This window comes from Olea europaea, chromosome 8 (assembly GCF_002742605.1).
Source record: "Olea europaea var. sylvestris chromosome 8, O_europaea_v1, whole genome shotgun sequence".
Classification (NCBI taxonomy): Eukaryota; Viridiplantae; Streptophyta; class Magnoliopsida; order Lamiales; family Oleaceae; genus Olea; species Olea europaea.
In genome coordinates, this window is record NC_036244.1 from 2,546,619 (window position 1) to 2,557,893 (window position 11,275).

The 11,275-nt window shown below is 30.7% G+C and overlaps 1 protein-coding gene across 1 annotated transcript; it reads right to left on the bottom strand.

Annotated features, from left to right (window-relative positions):
- Positions 1–3,299: 3,299 nt before the first annotated feature.
- On the bottom strand, positions 3,300–5,103 carry LOC111398507 (ankyrin repeat-containing protein BDA1-like). Its single transcript, XM_023025442.1, has 2 exons — positions 4,493–5,103; positions 3,300–3,735 (listed from the first exon to the last, which is right to left on the bottom strand). The coding sequence occupies exon 1, from the start codon at positions 4,880–4,882 to the stop codon at positions 4,499–4,501; it is 384 nt and encodes a 127-aa protein (XP_022881210.1). The 5' UTR covers positions 4,883–5,103; the 3' UTR covers positions 3,300–3,735; positions 4,493–4,498.
- Between the last annotated feature and the right edge of the window lie 6,172 nt (positions 5,104–11,275).

The window sequence follows — 11,275 nt, forward strand, 5'->3', positions numbered from 1 at the left end:
AAAATAAGCAAATGCATTACCATCTCACTAACCCAGTCAATTTAAATTTTCCTCACCTAACGGACAAACTCACTAGAATACAAATATATGAAGTTCACGTGCATGACTAGATTGAATATTATTTTTGGCAAGTGTTCCAAAGTAAATTAATTTTTCAGGTCTTGCCGGTATGGATTAAAAATCTGATAACCCCGCTTGCTCGTCACCTTCGACGGTCGTTGAATTTCCTTATTGTTGCTTTTTCTTCTATGGTATAGCATCGAGTTAAATTAAAAATAACCAAACGCTTTATCTTCTCACTAACCTAGTGACTACAATTGCAATTGCAATTACAACATTATAATAAGTTTATAATTACAATTACAATTAAGTTTATAAATTTTATAGTAATTACAATTAAGTTGAAAACTTATAATAATTGTAATTAAGTCCAATACTTTTACAATAATTGCAAGTAAGTCTCAATACATTATGGAGCTACCACGAGACCTAGTTGAATTTGTATTATTCGAATTTCAATAATTAGATCATATTTAGTTGACCCCATACTACATAATCCAATCATTAGTTTTTATTTTTTCATTAAAGGAAAAAGACGACACATTAGAAATATATACAATATCAGAAGTCAACATATACTTTTCTCTAACCTTCCTTGCATGTATTTTTTTCCGTTCGAAATCCATTAGCTTGATACAGGCATAAATGATTATTATACCCTTCTAATTATTCTCACTAATTCAGGTACCATTTTTCTGCAATGGTTTTGTGAACCAATAGCATATGTCGAAATTTAGTCATCGCAAAACACAGTGTCCAGGTTTTAATTGCTCAACAGAAATACTTAGACCATCGCTTTACTCATTTTTCAGGATGATGGTTCCCAACACAAAATCAAATTCTCTACTTAGCTCGTTTTTAATCTCCCAATTTATCGAGATATTTGACTGATCGAATTTATAAAAAATTATTGGTTAATAAGAGAATTATTATAATTACAAAAAGATAGACACAATTGTGTTGAGCAGTGTGAAGATGTGACTCTACAAATGGCATCTCATTAGGAACTTCCAAGTAGTGTGGATTATCGCCTATTTTTGGGTACAATTAAGCCATTTCAGGATTTTCAACAGTTCTCATTATGCAAACTCAAGATTGTTTAAAACTGAAAAGTGAAAACTCAAGATAGTTTAAAACTGAAAACTGCTGAGTATTTCAATTGGATCTTATCTGAGTTTCTTTATATAATTGATCACAAGGTGTCACGATCTTGTACAGTCTCGAACACAACAATCCAGTCAAATTTATATTTTCCTCTTCCTTGAAGTGTAATCCATTTTCTTCACCTACCAGTCAAACTCAATAGAATAATATTTACATGCATGATGGTGACTTGATTAAATAATATTTCTCGTTGAGCATTTTGAATTAGCATCATGTGGCCAACACGGATTAAAAATGTGAGGACCATGCTTTCTTGTTGACTTCGATAGCCAATGAATTTCCTCCTCGTTGTTTTCGCTTCTATCCCATAGCATTGGGGAAAAAAAATGGTTTTAAACGAGCGCGTTATTTTCTCACTAACCCAATCAATTTCCGCGGACAATAAATTATTAAATTCTCTCATTGTTGCCTTTTCTTCTAACCTATTACATTAAATTAAATTAAAAATAAGCAAATGCATTACCATCTCACTAACCCAGTCAATTTAAATTTTCCTCACCTAACGGACAAACTCACTAGAATACAAATATATGAAGTTCACGTGCATGACTAGATTGAATATTATTTTTGGCAAGTGTTCCAAAGTAAATTAATTTTTCAGGTCTTGCCGGTATGGATTAAAAATCTGATAACCCCGCTTGCTCGTCACCTTCGACGGTCGTTGAATTTCCTTATTGTTGCTTTTTCTTCTATGGTATAGCATCGAGTTAAATTAAAAATAACCAAACGCTTTATCTTCTCACTAACCTAGTGACTACAATTGCAATTGCAATTACAACATTATAATAAGTTTATAATTACAATTACAATTAAGTTTATAAATTTTATAGTAATTACAATTAAGTTGAAAACTTATAATAATTGTAATTAAGTCCAATACTTTTACAATAATTGCAAGTAAGTCTCAATACATTATGGAGCTACCACGAGACCTAGTTGAATTTGTATTATTCGAATTTCAATAATTAGATCATATTTAGTTGACCCCATACTACATAATCCAATCATTAGTTTTTATTTTTTCATTAAAGGAAAAAGACGACACATTAGAAATATATACAATATCAGAAGTCAATATATACTTTTCTCTAACCTTCCTTGCATGTATTTTTTTTCCGTTCGAAATCCATTAACTTGATACAGGCATAAATGATTATTTTACCCTTCTAATTATTCTCACTAATTTAGGTACCATTTTTCTGCAATGGTTTTGTGAACCAATAACATGTGTCGAAATTTAGTCATAGCAAAACACAGTGTCCAGGTTTTAATTGCTCAACAGAAATACTTAAACAATCACTTTACTCATTTTTCATGATGATGGTTCCCGTCACAAAATCCAATTCTCTACTTAGCTCATTTTTAATCTCTCAATTTATCGAGATATTTGACTGATAAAATTTATAAAAAAATTATTGGTTAATAAGAGAATCATTATAATTACAAAAAGATAGACACAATTGTGTTGAGTTTAGATAAAATACATGAAAATCATGTGGAATTGAATTCTTTGTACGTCATGCTATAGAATTAAACTCGACACGTGATCATTTCAATGCATTCCAAGTGTAATACACCTTTAACTATTTTTGAAATAAGCACAAATCATAAATCTGGCTATTGAATTGTTCAACACTACAATCTTTTAACACGACGTGCCTACCCTTATATATTGGTTGTAAACAATTTATTTATGATCAAAATATAAATTGTGTCACATTGTTTTTCTCAATGCAAGTATCTAACTTATATTATTTCGAGTAATCATAGATACTTTAATTCGCATTTTCAATAATAAATAAATATAAAAAATAAATAAAATTACAATTTATTTTTAATAAAATATTATTTTATCATAGCAAAAATTATCATATGAGCGCTTAACTAGAAAAATTCCTTGATGCTTAAGTTAACATATTTCAAGCTCAGGATTTTGAATTTTTTTTTCATTTTTTAAGAGAGTTTAAGATTGCATATCTTTCTAGTTGGAAATGATTTCTTTATGCCCCTATTTGGTTTAATTTAAGATAAAGTCAACAATTAATTATAACAATATATTTTATGGAATCCACAACTTTTCAATCACATATCTCATTAACTTTTATCAAGTTTACTGAAAATATAATTTTAATTCCATTGAAACATAGGCTATACAATGTTTTCAAGAATTAACAACACTCATCATTTCATTTACTGTCAATCACTTTCAATAAGCAGCAACATTAGGATGGCATGTCAGAGTAATTATTCATTTGGTATAAGAAAAAACCAAGAAATAGTTAAAAATCAAATGAATAACTCACATTGAACGCTGAAGTACGAGTGGTGTAATTCACATCTCGAAGCAAAATCTTTATCCGGACGAGGAGTGCGGCCTTCCGAGTTGTACTTTCTAATCACAAGCTTTATCATCTCCTCAACACTGGATCCTAATTTCACCATTGTTCGGATTGGCCCAGGACTTCCCTCCAATGTTACATTAACTACAACCTTGGAGTGTTTGTTGTACCTCTACACACCAAATTTCTCACAGAAATTAAACATCGTACCATCAATAAAATTTCAAATTTTTTCCTCATTAAACATGTTCAACTCAATACAATTCAAAATAATGAAGACTACAATGAAGAGCTAATAAATAAAAAGGTGTCTCAAACATTTCGTAGTAAAAGTATAAGGTTATGTTTAGGATCCAAATTCTTCACATAATATATACATATAAGATTTTAATTTTTTTTTTTCATTTTTATCATGTTTAGTACTCCATATTAAACATGTTACAAGAGTTCAAGAGTTTTAGTGCGAGTTCTCTATGAGTGTATGAAAATGCAATATATTGCAACCTTATATTAGATGAATTTAAACGACCATAATTGAAACTCCATAGCTGAAGGAAAAGATGCCGAGAGGAAAGTAGAGAAACGAAATGAGTGGATTAAATTTATATGTGGGTAGAGCATATGTTCAAATGGCCATGCCATAGGCCAATGTGTTCACAAACTGAATTGCATATGAGCACCCACTTTGATTAACATCTTCGTCAACATTATACCTGAAATTCGTCAACAACGACGGTTTAATTTGCATGGCCACGTCAGCTGTTGACACATTTTATTTAGTCCGCAATGGGGAAAAGAACAATTCTACGAACAGTAATACCATAGATGGATGATGGATTTAATGCTCTCAACATAACATTTTGTGTTCTATCTAGGTATAGTGGTATTCTCTATAATAGATGAATGGAGGTTGAGTCGAATGATAATACCTGCAGCTAGTGAGTTAATGCTACAAGAAGATGCAGCACTGTATTGCCTTGCTCATCTCTAAATCTTATAACTGCTATGTCGTCACTTCTATGAACCTCTTTTAAGTTTTTGTTTCTGACTGCAATACGCACAGCAGTTTCATCTGATTCCGCTGCATAATGCAATGGAGTGATTCCTTCCCTCCCTGGGACACAAACGAGGTCCGGATTATGTCTGACAAGCCGCTTCACAGTGGTGATGTGTCTATTACGCAAAGACAGGTCCAAAGAGGTGCGACCATCAAGGTTCAATTTCCTCCCTAGTGTAGGCTTTAGCCTCGAGATTTCAAGAGCAAGGCTGGTCCGGGCTTTGGAAGCAGCTATATGGAGAGGTGTTTCTGCAAATGGCATCTCACTGGGGACTTCCAATTACAGTGGATTCTCGCATATTGAGCAATGTCCATTCAAGTTTTTTGAACTGACGCTAGTGTGTAAATGAAAAGTGCTCGAGTATAGAATACTAGCATTCTTAGTTTCTTTATATAGTATAATCTAATGGTTTTTTTCGCCTATATATGAATTAAAAATATGCAAATTATTTTTCCCGTTTCCTTCCCGTGTGAATTTCCTCATTCTATGGTTCTAGTTTATCGGGTCTTTTCAAAGTCGTAAAATAATTATGAAACAAAAGGTTCGTTTTCATTCATCCTAATATTTCGGTTGAATCAAATTTACGAGTTGGCTCATGGACACGTCTTAGGCTCATGGGCCAGGTTTACCAACATGGACCACGAGTCGACTTGTGGCTCATGGGCTACTAATTGTCTTCCATTTTGCCGTTGGCTGGCAGCCAAACTGCAAATGATCATTTGGTGCCAAGGCAAAAGGTCTAATGTCCAAATTTAACATTTTAAAATGAACATATATGTTTTTAATATAGATTGTCACTTCAATTCATTTTTTTACACAAATTTCTACATAGATTCTATTATCTTTAATTTTACTTAATTGAGTTATTTATGTTCAAATATAGTATAAATTTAATTATTCTATCTTTTCCTTCCATATATTATTTCAAATGGCATCTTTGAATCAATTTTACCTCTATATAATCAGGCTAAACAGTCATATCTGAATTCATATTTAGGGTAGAATTGGTTTCAAAGATGCCAAGTATTTAAAGAAAATATATTTCATATATTGAATCTTGCACGGAGAATTTAATGTATTTAAATAATTCAATAGACATGGATTAAGTTTAAGTTAATTTTCTTTAACTTTTTTGAATTTTTAGAAAATAATGTACAATTTTAACTCTGTTTATATTAAAAATAGTCGGCCAAAGTCCTAAAAAGGAGGAAAGTTTCAAATTTTTTATTAATTTATAAATAGGAGCTGGGTCATCGGTCGTGAAAAGCTCGGCTCAATTTTCAAGATTTGATTTCAAGATTTCTAAGTGTAGTTAGTTAATTTTCTCTATTTTTTTGAATTTTCAGAAATATATTTACAATTTTAACTCCATTTATATTAAAAAATAATCAGTCCCAAATCTGAAAGAGGAAAATTTCAATTTTTTATTTATTTTAAAAAAATGCCTGTTACGGGTCGTGGAAAGCTCGACTCCGCCAATAAATCCTTCGACTTAAATGGCTGAAACAAACATAGATTCTAGAAATGAGGCGAGCTTCATATTTTATTGTCATATTCCTCAATTAGTGAATTTCCTCGAAGTAATGCTATTCATCAATTGGTGTCAAGCACCAATTTAAGTGGCAATTGACACGACCCGTCCCGAATCATCTTAATGGACTCAACACGTGTCGGATCAACCACCAAGGTAACTTTAATTTGCTTGATTGAAAAATATTTTTAACAAAATTTTGACTAAGCCTCCTCTAAAATATGGACTAAATCCACCTGATCCATAATTGATTTGCTTAAATCAATACATATAATGTAAAATAAGGTACATCAGCCCCTCAAAATTCAAACTATTCAAATAATTTGCTAGCAATTCAATATTTACTTGCTTTACTACTAAAAATCCTCAAATATACTAAGTATACCACGTAGTGATTTCATGACAACCTTTTCTAACATAAGCTACATGTAACCCAAAAAATGGATACTACCAAATTTGATAAAGTAGGCCATACAACTAATGACATGTGGCCCAATTCAGTGGATCGATAGGCTCCAACACTGCTCAACTCGACTGCTATCTACTAAAGAAAAAGGTTAAAAGAAATATGAGCTTGCAGCTCAGTGAATGCATAATCTGCAAATAAATATACTTTTTCTTTTATGCATATATTCAGAAAATTCTTGCACTACTAAAACTTTTAGAAATTCTAAAATTTGTAAGCTGAACTGTAAACTGGGAAATGTAAGCTGAAGGCAAATAATCCACTATATACTTAAAATTCACATCAAAATATACCCCATGTAAACATCTACTAATGATCTGAAAGCTATAAAATCATATGCACATAAACCGTCTGATCAATACTCTGTACACGGCCGTAGCTCCTCAATGCACAAGATGGAAACGACATAATCATCCTTATATACGAATGTAGCCCCTCAGTGAATAAGAATTACCCTTACATACGGCTGCAGCCCCCTCAAGGTACAGGAGTTAAATACATGACTCTAGTATACGGTCGTAGCCCCTCAATGTACAAGATGGAAACAACAAAATCATTCTAATACATGGCTGTAACCCCCTCAGTGTATAGGAATTAAAATACATGACTCTAGTACACAGTCGTAGCCTCTTAGTGTACAAGATGGAAACAACATAATCATCCTTTTACACGGCTGTAACCCCTCAGTATATCGGAGTTAAAATACATAACTCTAGTACACTGCCATAGCCCCTCAGTGCACTAGAGTAAGATAATTACATCAATTATTTTCTGATAATTTCAAAACAATCATGCTCATTTACTAATTTCTCGAAAATAAGGCATTTCATGTAACTAATATGCTTCTATAAAATAAAAAGAAAATCTTCTTTTTGGAAAAGTAGGTTCTCCACTTACAGAACTATGTATGAAAACTTGATTTAATTGACGAGCCTTTCTAAACTTTCACGTCTCTACCCGAAACAACGGTATAATTTCTCAAATTAATATCTGACAATTAAACTAATACAAATTCACCTCTTAACTTCTCAATTCCTATATATACTCTTACACCTCCAATTCTCCAACTTTCCTTCTCTCTAAAGATTTATCAACTAATCACCGTTCATTATCAAATCAATTAAATTACTTGCACTTGCTTAAAATCAATACCTTAGAAAACCCGTATACATAATTTAGTCTACTACATAAACAGTGTTGGCCCTGACCCAAGATAAGTGAGGCCATTGCCTTGAGCCTCAGGGGCCCCATCTCTTAAAAAAATAAAAATTGGCACATAAAAATCTATGAAGCCATTTGAAATATAATACACTCAGTAAAATTATTATCACAAATCAAAGCAAGAACACGTTTAAACAAAATAAAAACCGAAAAAATCTATGAAGTCCACCTGAAGTCAGATAAGCTTACTTGAAGACAACACAATTCTTAACATGGGTCTGCTGCTGTTCTTAACTCTTTTCACAATATAAACTCAATAACCTGGGCTAAAATTTATATATTTATATCAAGATAATGATTTGGTGTTCATCCCTCAAGGTTTTACAATTCTGGGTCAATTTTTTGCTCTTACGCGACATAAAGTGTACTGATAGAGAATATTTAAGATAAGGAGTAAAAGAGAGTGAATGGACCGTTGTTGGATCTTGTGTTGCGATGATGATGACTTCAGACCTGGTTCTCTCTTTTCCCTCTCTAAAACGATTTTGGAAGATTATTGAGTGACTACGTTTTAAGGTTTCAGTGGTTAGATTACACAACTCATTTCTGTAATTGGCTAAAATCAATCGGATTAACAATTTGCTAATGTTAAATAAAAAAAGTATTAAGGAGAAAGCAAGTCAAATTAGGAGCTTTCATTTGATGAATGGAAGTTTACAGTTTTTGGACATCTTGAGTTTCTAGTCACTTTCACTATTATATTCTTGATGAATATATCTACATTTTTTCTTTCCTTTTGATTTTAATTGGTTGGGTAAGTAAGAAACTGTCCAGAAATAATTTGTGTAATGCAAACTTTCTGATATCTTCTTGAATATTTTTCCAAAATCTCTCCTTTTTTATTTTAAATATTTACATATTGTTAGACTTGTAAAATAAATTTTGTGTTGAGGGGCCACATAATAATTAAACGCCTAGGGCTTCTAAATTCTTAGGACCGGCCCTGTACATAAACTTCAATACTTATCATATAACTTCATTCAAGCTTTTAAAATGTGAAAATCAAAGGTTAGACAAAAACAATACTAAAATTCTAGAATATGGAACTGTAAAATAAGTTTCTGTACGTTGAAGATTATCACCAAAACAATTGATAAAAATGGCACTTTTCTGGGCAAAATTACAAAATCAGCACCTTGTATTAAAATTGCTAAAAAATAGCTTAAAATTGTTTAAAATGGAGAAATCAAACCTCATATTCCTAAATTAAGTGGCTGACACCATATAATCACAAGAAAGACAAAGAATAGGTATCCATTTCATAAACCCAATTTCAAAATTTCACTTTCTACAACATCAATCTTCCTTTATACATTTCCTTGATCTACTCTTGTTTAATACCTCAAATACATATTAATAATCTCTAAGTCTTACTAAACTTCGAATATAAATGAATTGTTCATAAACCCTAGAAATTTAATTAAGATTCCTCTTTAAAAGAAGCATAAATTGAAGAAATGAAGAACCCAAACTTGCAAAAGTCATCAACTTCATCATTTCCTTTCCTTTCTTCTTATTTTCTTTTTTCTTTCTTCTTTTCCATTTTTTTCTTTCTTCTTTCTAGGCCTTTATGCTTCTGTGCGTTTTTTTAGAGCCTGTTTGATAGACACCCAAATTTCATGGAAAATAGAATTCGTTTTCCAACTTTCACTTTTTACAATATTTGATAAGTTTTTTCCGTGAAATTCTCTTTCTTGATTGTCTTGAAAACCGGAATTTTCTTGATTTTTCTTAAAAACCAATTCCCACCAATATGGTGGGAATTGGTTTTCTAGGTACTTTATACGTTTTTTATTATTCTCATTTTTTTTTTTTACAATGGAAACAAATTCTAAGAATTATTGTCAAAAAATATTTCCCTTTAATTGGCAATTTTCATGTAAAATAAAGTCAAATGAACACAAAAAGATAGGTGATTTTTTTTATTTTTTTTTTTGCAATGGAAACAAAATTCGTCTCCAATACCAGTAAAATCTATCCATTTAATTGACAATTTTCATATAAAATAAAGTCAAACGAGCCTCAAAAAATACTTTTATTTCAGCATTTTCCATGTGAAAATTTATACTAATCAAACACAATAATTTACAATTCTCAAGAAAATAATTTCTAGATAATTCAATTCCCTAAAATTCGTTTACAATTCAATTTAATTTCATTTTTACAATCAAACGGACCCTTAGTATGTGTGTGTGTGAGAGAGAAATATTGGTCAAAGGTTGAATATAAAGGCCCACTTGTTCAAAATTTCAAAGGAAGTCCCTCTTCTTTAATAGAATATATACATTTAAATCCTAAAGTTTCAAAAATATATTTAATTTCATTTTTGTCCTTAATTGACTTTGACAATTCAATATTTGAATTTTGACTAGGAAGATTTGGGTTTTAACAACAACTATATGAATTTTAATGATAGATTCATTTAATTAAGTTAGATAAGTGTGATCATTGTTAGATAGCAATATCCACTTCCTCCTTGCTCTCTCTCTCTCTCTCTCTCTCCCTCTTTTTTTATTATTATTATTATTATTATTATTATTATTATTATTATTATTTCTCACGAAATTAAATTAACAATTAGTAAATTCATAATCTAGTCATTGAACTCCAGTTGATTAGTAACACCTAACATTCCCACATTTTGCGTCACCCTAATTTTCTTAAAATCGCCATCTTATGTAACCATCATAAAAAGGCCATATTTAGTCAATGACTCCATGGAAGGCTAACCAGAATCCATAATTCTTTTTATAAATGGAAAAAACATACCTATTTTCTATAAATTTTTGTTATTTGCTTTTTGCTAATAAATATTACATTGATTAACCAATGATTCAAGATTGGAGGCTAGCATAAATTTATTTTAGCTAAAGTAAGATTTTTTTTTTTTTTGGGTTTATTTAAATTCATGTTATATTAGACAAAAGGTTGAAAAAACATGCAAAGCAAATATAATAAACTATTATTTAATATATGTTCAAAACAGAAAATATATTTGACATTCTGTGAAGTTGTTGCATGTATAAATGAACAGTGCTATACATGAAAATTGGTGTTTAGCACCACCAATTGGCAAAAGGACTATTGTCACATTGCTCAACGAATAAAATGCATTTTGTTATTAATAAAAGTATTTTATACACTTATGCGAGCATCAAAAATATAGATATTTCGTGGTTCTTCTGATTAATTATGGTTTAATTTATTACTTATTTCGTTTGTTAGGTAAAACATGATCATTTGAAGCAAAATTGAAAGAAATAAGTGAAAAATAGTGAAATTCAAAGTTTGGAAACCTAATTGCAACTTTCCTATAGTTGATTCTGACTACAAGATGATGATTGAATATTATCAGGGTTCAATTGGATGCAATTGGAAGATAAAGCATCAAAATTATTTCAAGAAATGACTCAAGAAGAATCCAGGGACTAAAGTA

Coding starts and splice junctions, on each gene's coding strand:
- LOC111398507 (XM_023025442.1), bottom strand. CDS start 4,882: ATGCCATTTGCAGAAACACCTCTCCATATAGCTGCTTCCAAAGCCCGG.